The sequence below is a fragment of the Sardina pilchardus genome, chromosome 12 (genome assembly GCF_963854185.1).
Source record: "Sardina pilchardus chromosome 12, fSarPil1.1, whole genome shotgun sequence".
Classification (NCBI taxonomy): domain Eukaryota; kingdom Metazoa; phylum Chordata; class Actinopteri; order Clupeiformes; family Clupeidae; genus Sardina; species Sardina pilchardus.
This window is the reverse complement of record NC_085005.1, coordinates 1,366,554-1,385,920: the sequence shown is the minus strand read 5'-3', so window position 1 is coordinate 1,385,920 and position 19,367 is coordinate 1,366,554. Positions and strand designations below refer to the sequence as shown.

The following is a 19,367-nucleotide window of genomic DNA, read 5'->3' as shown; positions in this document are numbered from 1 at the left end:
TGTCTATTTATTAATATTTTATCATTATTACTATTGCTACTATTACATTAATGCTACTCTTGTTGTTGTTGTTGTTGTTATTTGTATTACTGTTGTTATCTGTTATAAATAAACATGTATTCATCACGGCTATACATTTTATTTGAAATATTTAGGTAAATATATTAGAAATGCATAAATCATGTCGATTTCTGGACACTTCAAAGTGACTTACCTCAATGTTATGGTAAGCCGTTGTTTAGGCTCAATAGAGTTCCTGTAGTTAGTGTTTTGCCTCTGGAGTTTTGAGCCAATGAGCGATAGGATGTGGTCCATTTGTTGTGGGGTCATTCTAAAAAACCTCCGATGAAGCTCGCTGTCTAACTGCAACTCTGCAGCCAATTGGTAATATACTCCTTGTTGTTTCCTCCGTTGATTTATCTGAAGGACCCACATTCGCTTCTTCCTCTTTTTCATTCTGTTCAAGAGCAGTAGTAGGGCGAGTGCCTTCCTTCTGTTTATAGCAGGCACTGCAAATAATAATTTCGCTAACGTTAGCTAGAATCTACATGAGAAAAAGTAGGCTAACATAAGCATATCAACTTCGAAATAACATCTAGCTTCTATACAGCATTAACCTGATACAGAACTGTGTAATAAAGTAACATTAAGCTAGCCTCCAATGTGACATTGCTAACTGAAGTTCTTAACGATAAGTTACTTATTGCTACTTATTTCTCAATGAATGGCAATTTGTTAACTCACTTGTGTAGACTTCTAGGCAGCGTTTCTTTGTATCAATTAACTGTCAGTTGATGGTTGCTTAGCAATGATCAGTGTTGGGCAAGTTACTGAAAATTAGTATTCAGTTACAGTTACTAGTTACTTGTTTTTGAAAGTAATTGAATTACTTGCCCAGTTACTGTATATCAAAAGTAATTAGTTATTAAGAAAAGTAACTTTTAAGTTACTTTTATGTCTGCGCTTTAGATGTTAATACGAACAGTACTGAACAGTCAAACACAATAAACATATTTGTTTAGACCTAGTGGGTCGTCAAACACAATAAACATATTTTTTTAGACCTAGTGGGTCACTGACTCAACAGTTGACAGAGGATGCATGTCATCGATAACATACCTAACGGTATGGACACGGTTATAGTGACCTATCATTCACAGCAGTGGCAATCCTAGTCTGCTCAACCCACAGAAAATGGCTCATCTTGTTTCTATTTCATATTTTGAATTCATAATCATAAACTATATATATTTTGTTAACAGTTAATAGTACTTTAGCATCTGCATAATTACTTATAGCTAAAAATAATCAGTAATTTGAATAGGCCACTTCATGTTGATTACACTTGTCTTTAATGACATTAGCCTACAGGAGTGGTGTGTACAGTAGGTCTCATTGAGTGACTGTCACTTTAAGAGGTACGTGAATGTAATTAGGTTTCATTCGGTTTTAACGGGGAAAGTCATGCATAGTTCACTGACATGTTTTCATTAAATAAAATGAATGTTAAAAAAATGAACATGGTAAAGAGGATATTTCTGGCGTCATAGAAAAGATAAGTGTCTTGCTTCTATGATTTAGGTAGGTTGAACTCTTAGATGTGGGGTCTTTGCACCTGCACATAGGCTATTTTACAACTCACCACTACGTTTCTGCCTTTGATTTCGACGAGCGAAAATGAATGTCCATACTTCCAGGAGAGAAAGCTCATCTTATTCGCACTGTCGGCCATGATGTGGTTTAATGCTCATTGATTGATTCGATTGGTGTGTGTGCCACCCTGCGACGTCAGGTCAGAAGTGAGCCTCTTGTCTTCTTGTCTGCAAGTGTTCGATTTTCACAAAAGAGAGTAACACGAGTAACGAACTCATTTAAATTTCAGTAATTGTAATTGCGTTACCTGATTTTAAAAAAATACTTAGTTACTTGCTCGTTACCGCTAAAAGTAGTGGAATTACAGTAATACGTTACTTTGTAACGCGTTACTCCCAACACTGGTGGCCACCATGGATACCCCACCTTGTTAGCATAGTTAGCATTTTTATCATTGCTGCTAGAAATCATTAGCTAAGTTAACCAATCGATCTGGTTATCATTTTTAGCATAGTTAACATTTTAACATACCTGTTAGAAATCATTAGTTAAGTTAGAACTGGAATGTGTAAGCTTTAAACTGTCTACCTTCACATTATCAACTCTCTTTAAATTATGCAACCACCATGTTTACCCTAGCTACACCTTAGTAGCCATATCTACATTATCTATCTATTTTTGCATTTTCATGCACTGGTAATTCCTTGGAATTGCATTTCTAGTTTAAGTTCATATGTGAGTCAAGCTTTATATGACAACTGTTTGCTCATTTGTCACCAGAGGCACGCTAGAAGTTTGCCATTACTGACTGTGGCGGTCACAGTTGCAAACTTGTCATTGTTGCCAGAAGTTTGCCTCTAGTGGTCAATATTTTCTAGTGAACTCATTTGTTTGCCACAAATCACCCACAAACTTGCCGCTTGTTTTTTTTTAAGGAAATGAACATATACAAATGAAATAGACACAAAATACCTTTTTCTTTCAATCAGGATTTTTATTTTTTTTTATTTTACAAATCTACAGTAACAGCACAATAGTGCAAACAGAAATTCACAGTAAATACATAGCAATTGTTTATGTTCTGAGTACATCATTTGATTGAATCTGGTATTTGCATTATTATAGTGCTATATTTTTTATGAGATTGATATTTTGGCCCAATTTGTCTGATTAATATTATAAATAAGTGAAGAATTTAACCATCCACACAAACTACACCAGATTTAACAGGGTGTATGTCTAATAACTGATGTTTACCTATCGTTGTATATCTCTAAAATGGCAGAATATATCCTCACTCATAATAACAGCTATTTCCTCTTCAGTGCACATCTTATTCTCCATCAGAACTTTGGCATTTCTTAGCTTCTAGAGGACCCTTTGTGGTTTCTTATGGTCAGCATGTTCCTTCTATACATGCATGTGTGCACTAACTGGCAAGTTCTAACATTTCAGATAAACCATTTATTTGTATCTTAAACTGTAATGTTAGCTCAAACCTACTGGTGGCTACTGGATGAGATTAACCTGGATAGAGTACAATGGATTTAGAAAAAATCTGATATCAGAATTGGAATAGAAGGGTTATGGTTGTCTGTGGGTAAAAAAAATGCCACTGAGATCATAACTACTTGAAATTGCATAATATTATTGCACAGCAACATGGAAGACTAGAACAAGCAAACATAAGCATGCTGGTGTATGTTTCTGACATGAATTCTCCTTCAAAAAAGTCTCCTCTTTCCCATACTGATTCCGTTTTACATTAGGCTATGCTTCTACTAATTTCTTCAAATGACCTTGAATAGAATGTGATTCAAACTCAATGCATAACACAAGTCTTTTTTTGTTTAACTACAGTATATTACTGTTTCATTTTGTAAGTTACTTTGGACAAAAGTGTCTGCTCAATTCCATAACTGTTACCATAAAGAAATAATGAAATCAAATTTCCTGATGACATTACATATCAGAAGTAACCTTATACATTTCTTATGTGAAATTCATATATCTGTACCTAAGCACTTTGTATTTTGCTGAATTTATAGTTTCATTATGGGCATCAGATGTCATCAATATCTATAGGTTAATTTGTATGCTTATATGATACTATTCATGTAAACAGTGAAAAGACAGCATTGGATGAGTAAATTCACTGCACATACAGCCACTACTGTATTGACATTCTTGCAGTGTCAGAGCCACTGTCATGGGATAGTGTCATGAGTTGTTCCCCTCTAATCACCTCATGGAACCAGAAGGGACACTGGGGAAGGTCAGTGTGCTATAATGATTGATAAACATGTTAGAACTGCACTGCCAGATACACTCTTTAAAGGTCAGGTTTCTCCACAGTGAGGCACCTCTTGAATTTTTTCCAACCAGTTTTCGCCCTGGATGCATGGTCACGAAATGTAGACGTGTTGATGTGGACACTAACAACACTTTTTAATCACATAATTGTTTTCTGTTATATTCTCTACTATCTTGGTCAGAGTTTTTGTTACAGTACTCTTGCCTCTCTTTAGATTGACTTGTACTAACACACATGCTGAACTGACTCGTTCTCTTATGGTCCTCTCTTTTTTTTTTTTTTTTAACTCATTTTGACTTGCCTCAACAGATTCTTTCTGATTTTACCCAGGAAGAACAAATTTGCCCAACATACAACCGGAATGAAGGAGAAGTGAAATCTGCTACAATGGATTCTGTTCAGTAGCATTCATTTTAATGAAATACACATATTGGGCCAATACGATCGTGTCTGATATATGCTGATATTATCTTTTGTGCATTTTTTTAAAAAAAAAAACATGTTCCATGAAAAATGCACAAACAAACACACATCTCTGTGTGCATATGTATAATATTAGTTGTCCAAAGTGTTTGTATTAGAATGGTCCATCGAATGTTATTGAATAGAGGGTAGTGTAATTACTTCATACATTTGAGCATGCCCTTAAATCAATCATACACATTTAAGGTGTGTACACATTTGATTTTAACCACAATTGGCTCAGACTGTCACAGTATTGCAGGTTGCTCAAATTGAATAGTTTCTATTCAATTTGCCATTTACTGTAAAGTAAATCATAATTTGTTTGGTATCTTTGTAGAAACAGCATTGCATGTAGTTTACATGAGGATGTACATTTTAGGACTCATAGTGGAAAAGCTGTGCGAAAAAAAAAAAAAAAAATCCTCTTGTAAGAAGGCGCTGCAGCTTTACACATAAGGTTAATATCAATGTACACTTATACAGAAGATGTACTGGGAGTCTGTATCACTCTTTTATTATGTTTTGTTAATCATGTTCTTGGTAACTATTTTTGGTCTTTATTGCCTTTCTAGTAAACATTTTCTACAAAAGTTTTTTTTTTTTGCCTTAAAAACAAATACAAAATAATAAGAACAATTATTCTACGAACTATAATGCCATAACAAACAAAATTATACCAGTTATGCACAGACATCATATAAGCAACCTTGCAAAGTAAAAAACAAAACTTGATGCATACATACAATATGTGGCATGCATAAACAGTCATTTTGGAAAATATCTGACCTTGCAGTTTATTTCTCAATGAAGTATACTTTCATGCTGTATACACAAATGACATCACAAATTGTGAGGATAAATTTAAGTGTCATCACATAAATTGTGTCTCACAGATTCTGCTACAATGTCTAGATAAAAAGGTGTTCATATGAAAGGTCTTCTTTGCTGTTAAGATTATGATATTTGTCTGATTTATATACAAATAAAATAGGAAGCTTTCACCAACTCTGACCATTTAGCCTGAAAAATCCTGAATTTTCAATATTCTTGAAATATATCTGGTGTTGTACCTCATACAATTCCTCTGCTTGAAAATGCTGCCCCACAATATATTTTTTTTCTCATACTGTGACACCATAAACACGATTAAACTTGTTATAGCATAATACTGTAAACAAGGTGAATTATAGTTTTGGATGATTTCTCGAGACAGCAATTAAACGAAGTAAGTGATCACTCTATTTTTCAAAACATTAGCAGTTACTTTCTATCGGTTTTTCATTTCCTTTAGCAATCTGAACATGCAGTCATTGCAGAATACCCTTTTGAACCTGACAAATCTCCATTGCTCAGCAGTGTGAAACAAGACTTTAAGATGACCAGCTGTACCACTAGAATGAGAGCAGTAAACTCTTAGGAATTTTAAACGTATATGCAATACAGTAAATGGTCTCAATTCTGACATTTAAAATGCCATTTGTCTTATCACTCAGACATAGAGCATCGTGCTTCACACATAACAAGCCGCTATTTCTAAGAATAACTTATAAGGAAATAAAAATGAATTGGACCAACCAAATTGCTATTTTTTTCAACCAATGGCTAGATTGCTGATTTGTCCTCTTCCAAATGTGTCAGATCCATTGAAGGAAGTTGTGTGTATGTCCCTTTTTAGAAATGTATTGTTCTCCTTTTTGTGATACACTCATTTCAATTTTAGGCCTTTTGTGATACACACAGTTATATTATCAGGCTTATGCCCTTGTTTGTTGTAACTACACTCTCAAATTCAGTTTTATATTGTGTAATATGGTGTAATAATGAGTGACACACTGATACTTTGATTTATCGAATTCTAAGTTTAGGGTAAGAGCTGTCACATACTAATAATGCACATTTTAATTAATTAACTACGATTAGTACCTAATGAATACACTGATCTAACCAAGTGTAATTTATCTTATATTAAGACAATTGTTTTCAGTACAATGAGACATACCTAGTGCTTTCTCATGAGATCATTTTGACTGTGTTTAATAAGAGTTTTACTTATTTTAGAACAACTTATCAAGACAAATTTGCTTAAAGGAGAAATCAGGCGATTTTTCACATACATCTCCATTTCTGAAGGTCACTGAGTAATGTCGGTATGAAAAAAAACAACAACAAAAAAAAACTATCGGTTTGAGCTAGTTGCTGCAGGCAACAGTGGCACTTCCAGGCAGCTACAGTGCTACATTCTGGGGGCATTCTCATGATCATGCCCCCAGAGTGCAGTGCTATAGCTGTCTGGCAGCTTTGGCTGTTGGCTGTAGCAACTCGACTAATTGTTTTCTTTTTTCCCTAATGACAGTACTCTGTGAACTCGAGAAACGGAGATCCATATGAAAAAACGTGGTCTTTAATGCCCTGGCAGCTAAATCTGCTTGTTTTCTTGATAAGATGTTAAAAATAGTCAAACTCTTATTCAATTAAGTCAGATTACTTTACGAGAAATGTCAGTGTCCTTATACTAAGTCTTTTTTTATTATTATTTTTTTTATTATTATTTATTTTAATGTAAAATTAACTCTTGGTTAGACAAGCAGTTTTGCAGTGTACGTTGTAATTACAATGGGCTCTGTAAAACAAAATGGTTCCCAATTCTTCGACATAATGAATATGCATAAAATATAACATAATAAAAGTGTGGACGAACTTCATGCCAAATAGCTACAGCTCATATTTCACAGTAGAATTTGTTCTTTACTCTATTGCATTGTATCCTACCTCTCAAGAACTTCAAGCCATAAGTTAGGCAGTTTTTATTTTCCATTGTACACTCACACACTGCTCCATAGTCAGTGTTTTGACACATTACTGCGATAATAGTGCTATATATGTTGATCCTAAATTTGAGTTATACCAGCAGTTATGGGACATAATATGCTATACTCCTTAGATCTTAAGACAATACTTGCAAATATGATATCAAACACGTGCAAGTACTCTTTAAATACTAATATACCTAGTTATGAGGGGCATGGAAAGCTACAACACAAAGCAGGTTCATTCGGATCCCTCTCAAATTATTCTTGGTGTTCAGAATTTGTATTAATTATCTACTCAGTTTTAAAAAGTACCAATCATAATTGATTTTATCACACTCCCTTCTTGACTTGCATGTCTGCCAAAATGACTACATACTATGAAACTTTCTATTATGACCTGAACATTTGTTTGCCTTAATTTCACCCTTTTTGAGGGCACCAGATGTTGTTTTGAGTTTAAAAATATCAAGCAAATGGTCAAAAGCAGGATTTAGAAGATCAGCATTGTTTTACTGATTTCTCTGCTATTAACCAAACTATTGCTTGCTACCAACTGCTGCAAATCTACAAACAACTGCTGCAAGTCATATTTCAGCGATAATTAGTTGAGACACTCTTCCATTATTTGATAGTATCAAAACCAGATGGGCTACAGTCTGATGTGATGCAGAGGCAGTGTGGGACATTGAGCAATTCCCCTGCTTCCATGACTATGTATTAGAAAACTTACCAACATACCAACAAAAGGGAAACAAACAGAAAGGCATCAGGCCGACCACACAAAATGTTTGACTTGCAATAGTAGGGCAATATTTTTGATGTAATAGCTTTGTCATCCTCACTCATATATAAGCACACTGTCCCAATGTGCTACATTAAGTAAGCCTACTGTTACAGACATATATCTGCAGGTTGTTAGCCATAATGGCCAAATCCAGGATTCGTTGCACATGAGATGCAATTAAGCCTTCATACAGGACACTATTTATGCATGAATTCCTGCTGGTATCACCAATGCTAACATCATATTTATCTATAAAATTCAAGGCAAGGCCACACTTTATTTCCCTTTTTGGCTTCAACCAAGCTGAACAATTACCTGAAATGATGTCATCCTTGCTTGTTAAAGGAAAATGTGACCAATGGTAGTGAAACCTTTCTTATTGGTTGATCGATTGAGTGTGTAACTGTGTAGGACATTCAGCTATCAGAGTTACAATATTATTAGAGACTCAATCATTGTTGGAATTTAACAACACTTTCTTTACATACTACAATTGTTAACCCTTCAGTGTGAGGAGGCACAATAACATTGAATAATTTGATATCTGCCTCATACACAATTCTGAATAGTTAGGACCATGAAGTACTATACTAAATATTGCTTTTAAACAAGTTCCAAGAGGACAGCAGTACAGCTACATTACATTCACTATGCAGAACAGGAACTAGAATGTGTCTAGACATTATACACTGCTCTGGAGAATGTAGTGCACAATGGAAAACGTCTGTATTCAGGTCAGCGTCGCTGTTTTTGCATGATGAGTCATCTTTCTCTTACAGACCAAGCTCTAGCAACTATGGACTTATGGAGCTTTAGGCATCTTGTTGTACCGAACATGGCCCCTGTCATTCATCTGTCCTAAACCTTCAGACATTAGTCACATGGTCAGGGTTCTCCCTGACTTCGATGCATTCCATTTCTTCCCGTTCCCTTTCCCTCTCCCTTTCCCGTTCTCGCTCTTTTCGTTTTGCACGTTTCTTTTTCTTATGTCTTTTTTTTGATGGAGGAAAAAATGTCAAAAACACAGGCAATATGACAAAACAATGCAGCACTGTACAACCAGCAGTCAGCAGAGAGCACTTGAACAGTGTGTAGGTCAGATTTGAAGGCACAAACAGCAGGGGCAACATCCCAATTACAAAACACGAGGCATTTTGCAAAATGGCTGCTCCATGCTCCTCTAGTGAGATCTTGATACACTGAGTCCTTGTATGCTCAGTGGCAAGTACAAAAGTGTAAAGATGGGGCGCACAGTGATCCATTGCAAAGTTGAGAGTGTAAATAAGGCACAGTATAGATATGCTGTCCATGTCTACATTCCATAAAGTCATCAGACCAAGCACTCCCAACTCGACAGAAGTGACGGTCAAAATCAACCAAAAATTGCCTAATGGATTGATGACGAGGAAGAACGTGAGGATGAGAATGGTTAAAACACTAAAACCTGATGTCAAGATGGGAGAGATGACAGAAGAACTGTAGCGGTCCATGAACACAAATGTGGGATTGAACACAATGAACTTGATGCTGTTGATAAGAGAGAGTGGGCGTAGTCTCTCAAGAAGTTCCACAACTTCCTCCCGGGTCTTTTCTGTTGTCCGTGCCACCAGATACATTCTGGACGCAATTATATCATACTCATCCCCATTTTTAGAAAAAATTATATCATCAGTGAAATGCTTATATTCTGGACTCCTAAGAAAAGAACTTTTAAGGATGTTGATGAAATCACTTTTGGTTGACGCACTCACATTCACCACCCTCAAATAATGAAAGTAATTGTCAATCCATGAAATCTTATTGAAACCATGGCCCAGGGTTTTGAGGTGCTCTTGAACAGTAGCGTTCCAGTATTCTATGGGCTCATAAATGTAGAATCCTATCACTGGGCTGTAATTGCTGAAATACTTCTGCTGTGTAAGAGCGTATGACACACTTGGTGAATTACTGGCTAGAAGGTTTACAATGTTAGATCCATCACTGATTTGTAAGCATCCCATAAAAGAAAAAGAGGCATAAATTAGGTAGAGGATGACTACAAATGGTTTTACATAGGTATTAGTTATCCACTCTGTGTAGTGCTCTCGCAGAAAGTGCTGAATGAAATGGTTCTGATAGGGTACACTGTCATGGTGTGTAGAGAGGTCGTGTCCATCACTCATCATGGTCTTGAACCACGCAGGCTGTCGGTCTAAGTACTCTACTGATGGTATCTTGCAGCAAAACACGCTGTGGTATCGGTTCTGCTCCAGCTGTCCTGCGAACACTAAGCAAGACCCATAAAAGGAGAACACGTAGAAGTAGTTCACCAAAATGGCCACACACATACTCTGGCAAAAAATCTTCACAGACTCAATATTGGTAAAAGGACTGGCACCCATTCCAAATGTGATAATATAGAGAGAACTTGTCATGGTATAGCACACCATAACATCAGCAAAGGCATCAGCAACTCTCTCCTTGAATGGCAGATTCTCTCTAGTTCTTCTCCAGCCAGCCAGGAGCTCAAATACTCCTTTTGTTCCATGCCCTGAAAAAAAAAAACAGAAAGACGAATCTTAGGCAGGAGTTCAGAAAAATAACTTTTACAGCATGATGGTTCTTTGCTTTGACATGTTAAGTAACACCCCGAGGGTTCTTTGCAGCAGTGGTTTTATTCTCCATATGTGCTTTTGGGCCAAACAATTCTAGGGAGTCACTACTAGGACAATATCAATGTCCATGTAAACGTAGCCTATTCACTGAGAGGAACAGATCACTTAAGGGCTCTTCCAAGAAAACTCAATTTCTCAATTCGGTAGCACTTTATAATAACCATCCGTTATAAATGGTTAATTGATGCTTTATTTTGCAACTATAATTAAACATTTAATAACTTAATAATCATAAATTAATCATTTGTAGATGACAATCAATGATTACTAAACACATAACTTACACATACTTTTTTATCAGCTTATGAAAAAAGAAACAATTTATTTATATATAACATACTAAAAGATATCTGTTTAGTGATAACTTGATTTCAGTTTATTTTATATTAGTAAGTTACATTATTATTGCAAATATCATATTATTAATAATGATATATTGAGTTATTGTTAATGATTATAATGTTGATTGTAGGCCTTTCCATAGCCATATACACAACACCTATGCTTATTACATAGGTCGATTAACTATTGAACTATAAATGATGTTCTATGGATTAACAGCTAGTTAGAAAAACAATTACAATATCTGTTTTTCAGATGGCTATGATAAAGTTGGGTCTTAGTTTTTTACTTGTTAGTAAATCATTTGTAAACTATCTAAAAATGTAAATATCATTCATTGATGGGAAATGACTTGCATCAAACCTTTTTTGGAGAAGAATTTGGATGGCTATTATAAAGTTGCATCTTAGTCTTTTACATGTTAATAAACAATTTGTAAATGATCTAAAAATGGCAATCAATAACTCGAATGCAAACCATCTATGAATACAATGTTTATTTGAAGTTTCACCAAAACATTTATGAAAGTTGACAAAACAATGATCATGAATCAAATCAAAATGGACCATTTCTGTTTACATTTCTTGGCAATGTTGTGGAGTAGGCGACCCATTGCTATGTTTTCTGGCTAGCCATTCATTCAGGCTAACAAGTCTTCTCCTCTGCAACCGCAATCGTCGTCGATAGGGTTACAGGCGATTTAGTTTCACCATCTAGTTTCCTGATCTTCCCCCGACCTTGTAAAATGTCTACTTTTTCTTTTTGATATTTCGTGTCTGAGATAAATGACAATGAAATGTAATTATATTCTTATTTTCTTCTTATAAGTCCACATACTTCGAGATCATATCACTAGCAACTTGTTAACAACATAACCTGACGAAAAAAGAAAGTTTAGTCACCCTCGGACGTAGTTTCCTGAATTCATTGACTTCAAAATAAGAGTTTGAGATCCCTCTCTTTGGGCTTGCAACTTGCTAGGTTGATTTATAATTTGTACATTTTATAATTCATAGCATATTACTGGAAACCAACCATGGTAAATGGAGGCTGATAAAATTATGGCAAGACAGTGTAATCGGTCAATGCTTGTATTTTATATATTGACGTTTCCCTCCACCCCATTGCTGCTAGCTTCACAGCTACCAATGCACTTCTGTTCTGGCGCGTATTTTATGGCGCAAACTGGACAGAGAAATGATATTTCCTTATGGAATCAAAATGCCTGGTTTAGCAAGGGAGGTGCAACTAATTGAAAGTAAAAAGAATTTAAAGAAGCTTATGAAATAGCTGCAGAGGAGAAGACTGATTTAGAAAGATTAAATGCAACTGGCTGGTGCGTGTTTTGGATGCTCGGTGTGAAGCACAAAATATGTCGTCTGTTCTAGTGGCAAGAAGGACAAGACAAGCTGGTAACTCTCATCGTCCACAACATTAGAACAGGGACCTCAGTTTTAAGTGATGAATGGCGGTGAGCCTATCGTCAGCTAGGCTACTGCCTGCATTTGGGTAGAAGTAGGCTATGTGAATCTGGCACACAGTCAAGCATTCGTCAATGCAGATAGGCTACAGGTTTCCACACAGCACATCGAGAAGGCCTGGCGGAGTTAGCCTACATGTGGCGCCTTTCCACTACGGGGTAAAACCCCGGTGTTTGGGGTAAAGCCTCGGGCTTGACGTCTTTCCATGATCGGGGCCGGCCCAGGGCCGGGGCTGAAACGGCCTCAGTCCGGCCCCGGAGTTGGGCAGGGCCAGCCGAGGCCAGACCGAGGACTTCGAACGGGAGTGGAAATGGAATCAAACGTAATAATAAGGTAAGTAAAGAAAAGAATTTAGCCTAGCCAGCTACCGTTATTTCAGTTATTTATTTCGAGAAAACAAAAAGGGAGATAAAAATGGACGCTAGTTTTCATTGGAGTGAGGAAGAGGTGCAAGCTTTGTTAGCCGTGTGGTCCGATGAAAACATACAGGGTGCATTTGGCTCTTCGGTTTATACAAATGCAGCAGTGTATAACGATATTAGCAGCCGTCTGGCTGAGCTAGGTTATAGGCGGTCGGTCAAACAGTGTCGGGAGAAGCTAAAGAAGCTAAAATCCCAGTACAAGGAAGCGAAGGACCACAACAAGAAAAGTGGCAATAATAGAAAAAACTTTAAGTGGTTCGACACTATCGATATTGTCCTAGGAGATCGACCTGCCACCCAAGGGGGTGTCACTCTGAGCTCAGTGGAGCTTCTTGAAGCAATGGTGTCTGGTACTACTCAGGGTAGGCGGAGCTTTTTTTTAATATAGGCCAATAAGCTGTGAAGGGCACTTAATATGGTTGTTTGTCTGTTCTGCATAAGCTATTATGTAGTCGATGTTAATGTCATAAGTATGAGAGAACCGGAGCGATTTCAACTGCATGGACTAGGCTACATAGAAAAATGAAAGTTATGCTTAACTGTGCTCACATGAACGGCCATAAACTAAGCTTTCCAACTATATGTATATAGAAGGTAGCCTATTACAGAAACTATCGCTAGAGAACTGCATCCAAAGTTGACATGGTTCTCCTGTCACGATATGTCAGAAGATAAATCAACTTTTAAAGCGGCGTGGACAACGGGAATGACACGCGACTGATTGTACTTTGCAGGGTAACATTTTGGATAGGCTATGAACTGCAGTAGCCCAGCCTATTAAGAGATATAGCCTACATCTATCTACCAAATAGTTTGATTAGGCTATGTCTTCTCAGCACAGACTTAAAATAGCCTATTCGACATCACAGAGATGCATGCATGGTTGCACCATAGGAGAGTGAACTACATAGCATGACCTAAAGTGTTATATGTCCTATTGCAGGTTCAGATTGTGAATCTCAGAACTCTTCACTTCAAGAGAGTGACATTTCTGGAGTCCTGGACCTTGACACCATCGAACCTCAATCTAGGCCTTCATCTACCCCTGCCCCCAGCACATCCACCCCTGGCCCATCTTTCTCTTTGCCAAGTAAGATGTTCAGAACGGTCTTATAGCTGTTTTCAATTAAAACCTCTCTCCATTTCATAGGATAGGATGAATATCATCAGATTTTGAATGTACTTTGGCACATGCATAATCCCGAAATTGTCCTGTAATAAAATAATTTAAAAATCTTTTTTTTTCAGAGAAAAGGCGAAGGGGGTCGGACGGAGTTGCTGATGTGCTGCGAGAGGTGGAGGAGAAAAATCGAGAGGCTAATGAAAAGCTGCTTGAGGCCCAACTCCTCCAGAGAGAGAGGCAGCTGGAGTTTTTAAAGGAGTGTGACGTTGCTGAAAGAGCGGAGAGGGCAGCTGAGAGAGCAGCAGAGTTGGAGGAGAGACGTGCAAGGGAGGCAGCAGAAAGGGAGGACAGAGAGGAGAGGGCCAGATTCAATGCCAGTTTTTTGGACATTTTTGCCAAATTAGTTGACAAATTGCACAAATGAATCAAGAGGGCATTATTTACAATTTTAACTGTATTTATTGATGTTTTTATTTGTGTTGTCTTTAATTAATTAAAATGTGTGTTGAGAAACAAACACAGCTCAAAGATGTTATGGTGTGGTAAAATATTGCAATAGGCAATCACGGACAGCCCTTCCACCCTGTCCCTCCCCTTGGCAGTTCAGGTTACCATTTTCTCTGTTGTCTGCTATGGCATCGGTCCACTCCTCACTGAATGGCTCTCCATGTTGCTCACAAAGATTATGAAGTATGCAACAAGCCATGACCATGTGATTGATTTTGTCCAGATGGCAATCATTTCTTTTTAGAAGACAACGCCACCTTCCCTTCAGTCTCCCAAAGGCATTCTCAACAACACAGCGTGCCCTGCTGACAATTCTGTTAAATCTTTGTTGATTACCATTAAGGTGACCATTATCCTTGAACGGTTTGATTAGCCAGGACTGCAGTGGATAGGCCCCATCCCCCAATAGGTAATAGCCTATTTCTTTCCCACAGATGTGTTGTGTGTGTGTGTTAAAGTAGTGGTTTTCAGCCAGGTTCCAAACATTGGACTGCCGTAGCACTCGTGCATCATGGAGGCTACCTGGTGCTCCCACATGCACATCCCAAAACATCCCCCTCCCATCCACAACTGCTTGAAGGACCACAGAATGCCACCCCTTTCTGTTGAAGTAGTCTTGATGGTACTGACTTGGTGCAATAATGGGAATGTGTGAGCCATCAATTGCGCCCACACACTGCCTCATGCCCCATCTCTGTTCAAAAAACTGAGTGATGTCATACAGTTTTGCAGGGGTGGGTGTTGCTAGGAGATCTTTACCTAACAACTCGCATACAGCAATACAAAATTCATGTGTGCAGCGGCAGACTGTAGCTGTGCTGACACCAAACAATTGTCCGATACTTCGGTATTCTGAGTTTGTGGCCAGCTTCCACAGAGCTATTCCTACTCGTTTGGGTAGAGGAACACACTCCCGAAAACTTGTGTTTTGACGCTGCAACCTCCGGCCAAGCCTATTGCACAAGAATTGAAAGGTTTCAGCACTCATCCTAAAATTGGCAATCCATTGTGCTTCAGTGTAGAGTGGCACTATGTTCTCCCACCAATAGGCATTTTGTGGATAGGCCCATACAGCTGGTGACAACCGCTGACGATACACTGTGATTATCTGAAGTTGAAATGTAAAAAAAAGGAGGAAAAAAAAAGATAATTTCTGCTCTTCAATCAGTCTGATCATTTTTGTTAAATAACATAGCCTACACCTACAACTATACATCTCTATGATAATATCAATGTACAGTAGCTCATACACTTTAGGCTACTGTAGTGAATAACCTGCTTTGTTAAGGCTTATACTGCCACCTACTGTAGGCTAGCGTATATAACAAGCGCTATATTTCATTGTCTTGCCTTTTTTATCGATGAATTTCTATTTGTGAGTTGATGCTGAAACCAATCAAGATCGCAGTCGTCACATTCGTCGAGTAGAGCCATCACTCTGCGTTTTCTTGCGACCCTACGCATCCTCCTCTTTTGCCTGCGAGAGGCCAACATTATTTGATACCGCTTGGCACGTTTTGTTCGTCTCTCCTCATTTTCGCGGAGAAAACAAAGACACTTGTGTATGAACACGAACAACATGAAAAAGTTTTCCACGTCCATCTTTCAGCAGTAGGCTAGGTTAAGGTTATTTCACCAACGTTTTTAACGTATTTTGTCTTTGTATTTTTACAGAATGTTATGGGATTGTCAGCCTTTATGACAATGTTATGCAGAACCATGTAGGCTACCGTTGATATTAGGCATAGGCAGGCTACGTTTTAGTTTCAGCACCAATGTCGGAAGTTACTTCTGCTATGATAGACGGCGATATGCATCTCTCCCGGGAAATTAACGTAGGCTATTACGTTTGTATAGTAAACATTCCAAGTTCACGTAAAACCCCGGTGTTTAACTCGGTAGTGGAAATACAACACTGGGGCTAAGCACCGGTGTTTAAGACCGGGGTAAAGCCTGGGGCCGGCCCGGGGCCGTAGTGGAAATGACCCAAAGGAGAACATCTCAAGACGCAGGGGGAATCGGACAGCTGACTTGCTAAAGATCACCTTAATTGAGTGGAATGATCACAATGGTCCACTCTGGGTCGCCTACTCCACGACATTGCCAAGAAATTTAAAAAGAAATTGTTCATTTTGATGTAGGCTAATGCTTTCCATTATCAAATTGTCATGATCATTTTGTTTTGTCAACTTTCAAAACTGTTTTGGTGAAACTTCAAATAAACATTATGTTCATAGATGGTTTTCTCTCATTGATTGTCATTTTTAGATAATTTACTAATTGTTTATTAACATGTAAAAGACTAAGATGCAACTTTATAATAGCCATCCAAAAAAGGTTTGATGCCGTCATTTCCCATCCATTAGGCTAATGATATTGACATTTTTAGACAGTTTACAAATGATTTACTAACAAATAACAGACTAAGGCCCAACTTTATCATAGCCATCTGAAAAAACAAATATTGTAATTGTGTATCTAACTAACTGTTAATCAATAGAACATCATTTATAGTTCAATAGTTAATCAATCTATGTAATAAGCATAGGCGATGAGGATATGGCTATGTAAAGGCCTACAATCAACATTATAATCATTAATAATAACTCAATATGGCATTATAAATAATACAATATTTGCAGTAATAATGTAGTTTATTGATATAAAATATATTGAAATCAAGTTATCACTAAACAGATATTTTTCTGTATGTTATATATAAATAAATTGTTTCTTATTTCATAAGCTGATAATAACGTATTTGTAAGTTATGTGTTTAGTAATCATTCATTGTTATCTACAAATTATTAATTTATGATTATTAAGTTATTAAATGTTTAATTATAGTTGCAAAATAAAGCATCAATTAACCATTTATAACGGATGGTTATTATAAAGTGCTACCCTCAATTCTCAACTCAATTTCTGTTTAGCCAATAGCAATGCTGATGTAATATTTAGCCAGTTCATGACAAGAGCTGTTGTTTGGGGGCCTTTGTGGATAGTTAGCTTTGGTTAACATACTAACAGACCACAAGACTAAAATTACTCTGAGAATGATACAATTTAGAAAGAAGATACTTCCATCTCTAATGTGTGATCAGAAGGCCAAATGGGAGTATATCAGGAATTTTCTGTTGTTCTTAAAACAAGACTTCCACTTACTGTATTCACAGTGCCCCCATGCATAGAATGGTATTAGGCATACCATGGAATAGTCACAGTTTAATTGACCTGCATTCCTTAGTACCTTGTTACTTGCTTCAAACTCGCTCCATTGTCATAACAGCACCAGGGGCCTATGTTGAAAATGGCTGGAGATCTCCTTTCAGCTTTATGTATCAGACTGATATTATTATAGACCTGTTTTTAAATATATCATACTAACAATATATTTTATCTTTGTTTTTATTGCTATTAAACAGCAAACATATAGATAGGAAAAAAACAAATAAACATAGACAAAAAATACACTGCTCATGAACACTTGTTCATAGGAGTATAGCATCAATCCAGTAACACTTGTGGAATATTGATCTGGCCAGTTATGTAACAATTTCAATTTCAATTTAATTTTACTTATAGAGCGCCACAACATTACACATGTCTCATGGCGCTTTACAGAGTGTTAAACATTCAAAGAGAGCCCATGAGTAACAGGGGCAAGGAAAAACTCCCTAGAATTGGAGATACATATAGGAAGAAACCTCAGACAGATCCACGACTCAGAGGTGGTTGTGAATCAGGTTCACCTACTTTGATGTCAACACAATTTACTACAGGTGTACTAGAGGGCCAACTATGAGACGACCCCCAAAACAGGAATGGCTTTACAGGCGGTGGCAACTGGTAATTCTTCCATCTTTATCCTTCTTGACTGATTTTTCACTAGTTTTGCATTTGGATAGGGTCAGTGTTGCTACTGGTAGCATAAGCCAGTATCTGGAGCCTAGAGAAGTTGCACAGGTAGTCTCCTCCAAAATGGAACACCAATACATTCCATTGCCAGAAAGACTGCTGTGTCTCCCAGCGCAGTCTCAAGAGCATGGAGGAAATTCCAGGTCACAGGCAGTTGCTCTAGGAGAGATGGGTAGGGTCCGACTCCTTACCCCAGCAGCAGGACCAGTATCTGCTCATTTATGCAACGATGAACAGTAGGAGCCCTGCTAGAGCCCTACAGAATGACCTCTAGCAGGTCACTGGTGTGAATGTCTCTGGCCATACCGTCAGAAACTGTCTTCATGAGAGTGGCCTGAGGGCCCAATGGCCTCTAGAGGGACCTGTGCTCACTGCCCAGCACCATGGAGCTCAAGACATTATTTCACAGATGAGAGTAGGTTCACCCTGAGCACATGTGACAGACATGAAAGGGTCTGGAGATGTTGCAGAGAACATGATGCTGCCTGGAATATCATTCAGCATGACCGGTTTGGTGGTAGGTCAGAGATGGTCTGGGGAGGCATACCCTTGGAGGGATGCACAGACCTATGTGGGCAAGACAACGCCACCCTCACTGCTCTAAGGTATCGGAATGAAATGTTCTGACCCTGTACTGGTGGAGTGGGCCTTGGGTTTCTCCTGGTGCACAACAATGGCCACATGTGGTGAAATTGTGCAGGCAGTTCCTGAAGGATGACAGACAACAGCTGCAGTGCTTTGCAAGACAAACAGCCAGACATCTAGAAATTCTACCTAGCCTTTCCAATTCACTAGAATTGGACTGTCGTCGTTTGAAAACAGCTGAGAGGGGAAGGACATTTAAAACTGCAAGTTTCGTTCGGTGTGAGCAAGCGGAATTAACAGTAAAAGTGTTTCACACCCTTTTGAACAATCAAGCTGCGCCGACGAGAGGGGGTGGGATCAGAACGAGTG

The 19,367-nt window shown here is 37.9% G+C and overlaps 1 protein-coding gene and 1 long non-coding RNA gene across 2 annotated transcripts in view; one reads left to right on the top strand and one right to left on the bottom strand.

Moving 5' to 3' along the window:
* Nucleotides 1–8,552: 8,552 nt before the first annotated feature.
* The window catches only part of ptchd4 (patched domain containing 4), a 40,273-nt gene continuing 29,458 nt past the window's right edge, over nt 8,553–19,367 (bottom strand). Inside the window, exon 3 of the mRNA XM_062551579.1 lies at nt 8,553–10,496. Coding sequence (XP_062407563.1) covers nt 8,833–10,496 — 1,664 coding nt within the window. The 3' untranslated portion in view covers nt 8,553–8,832. The remainder of the gene's footprint in view (nt 10,497–19,367) is intronic.
* On the top strand, nt 12,132–16,669 carry LOC134097889 (uncharacterized). The gene is made up of 3 exons (XR_009940959.1): nt 12,132–12,776; nt 13,809–13,955; nt 14,114–16,669. It is a non-coding gene; the product is annotated as an uncharacterized LOC134097889 (long non-coding RNA).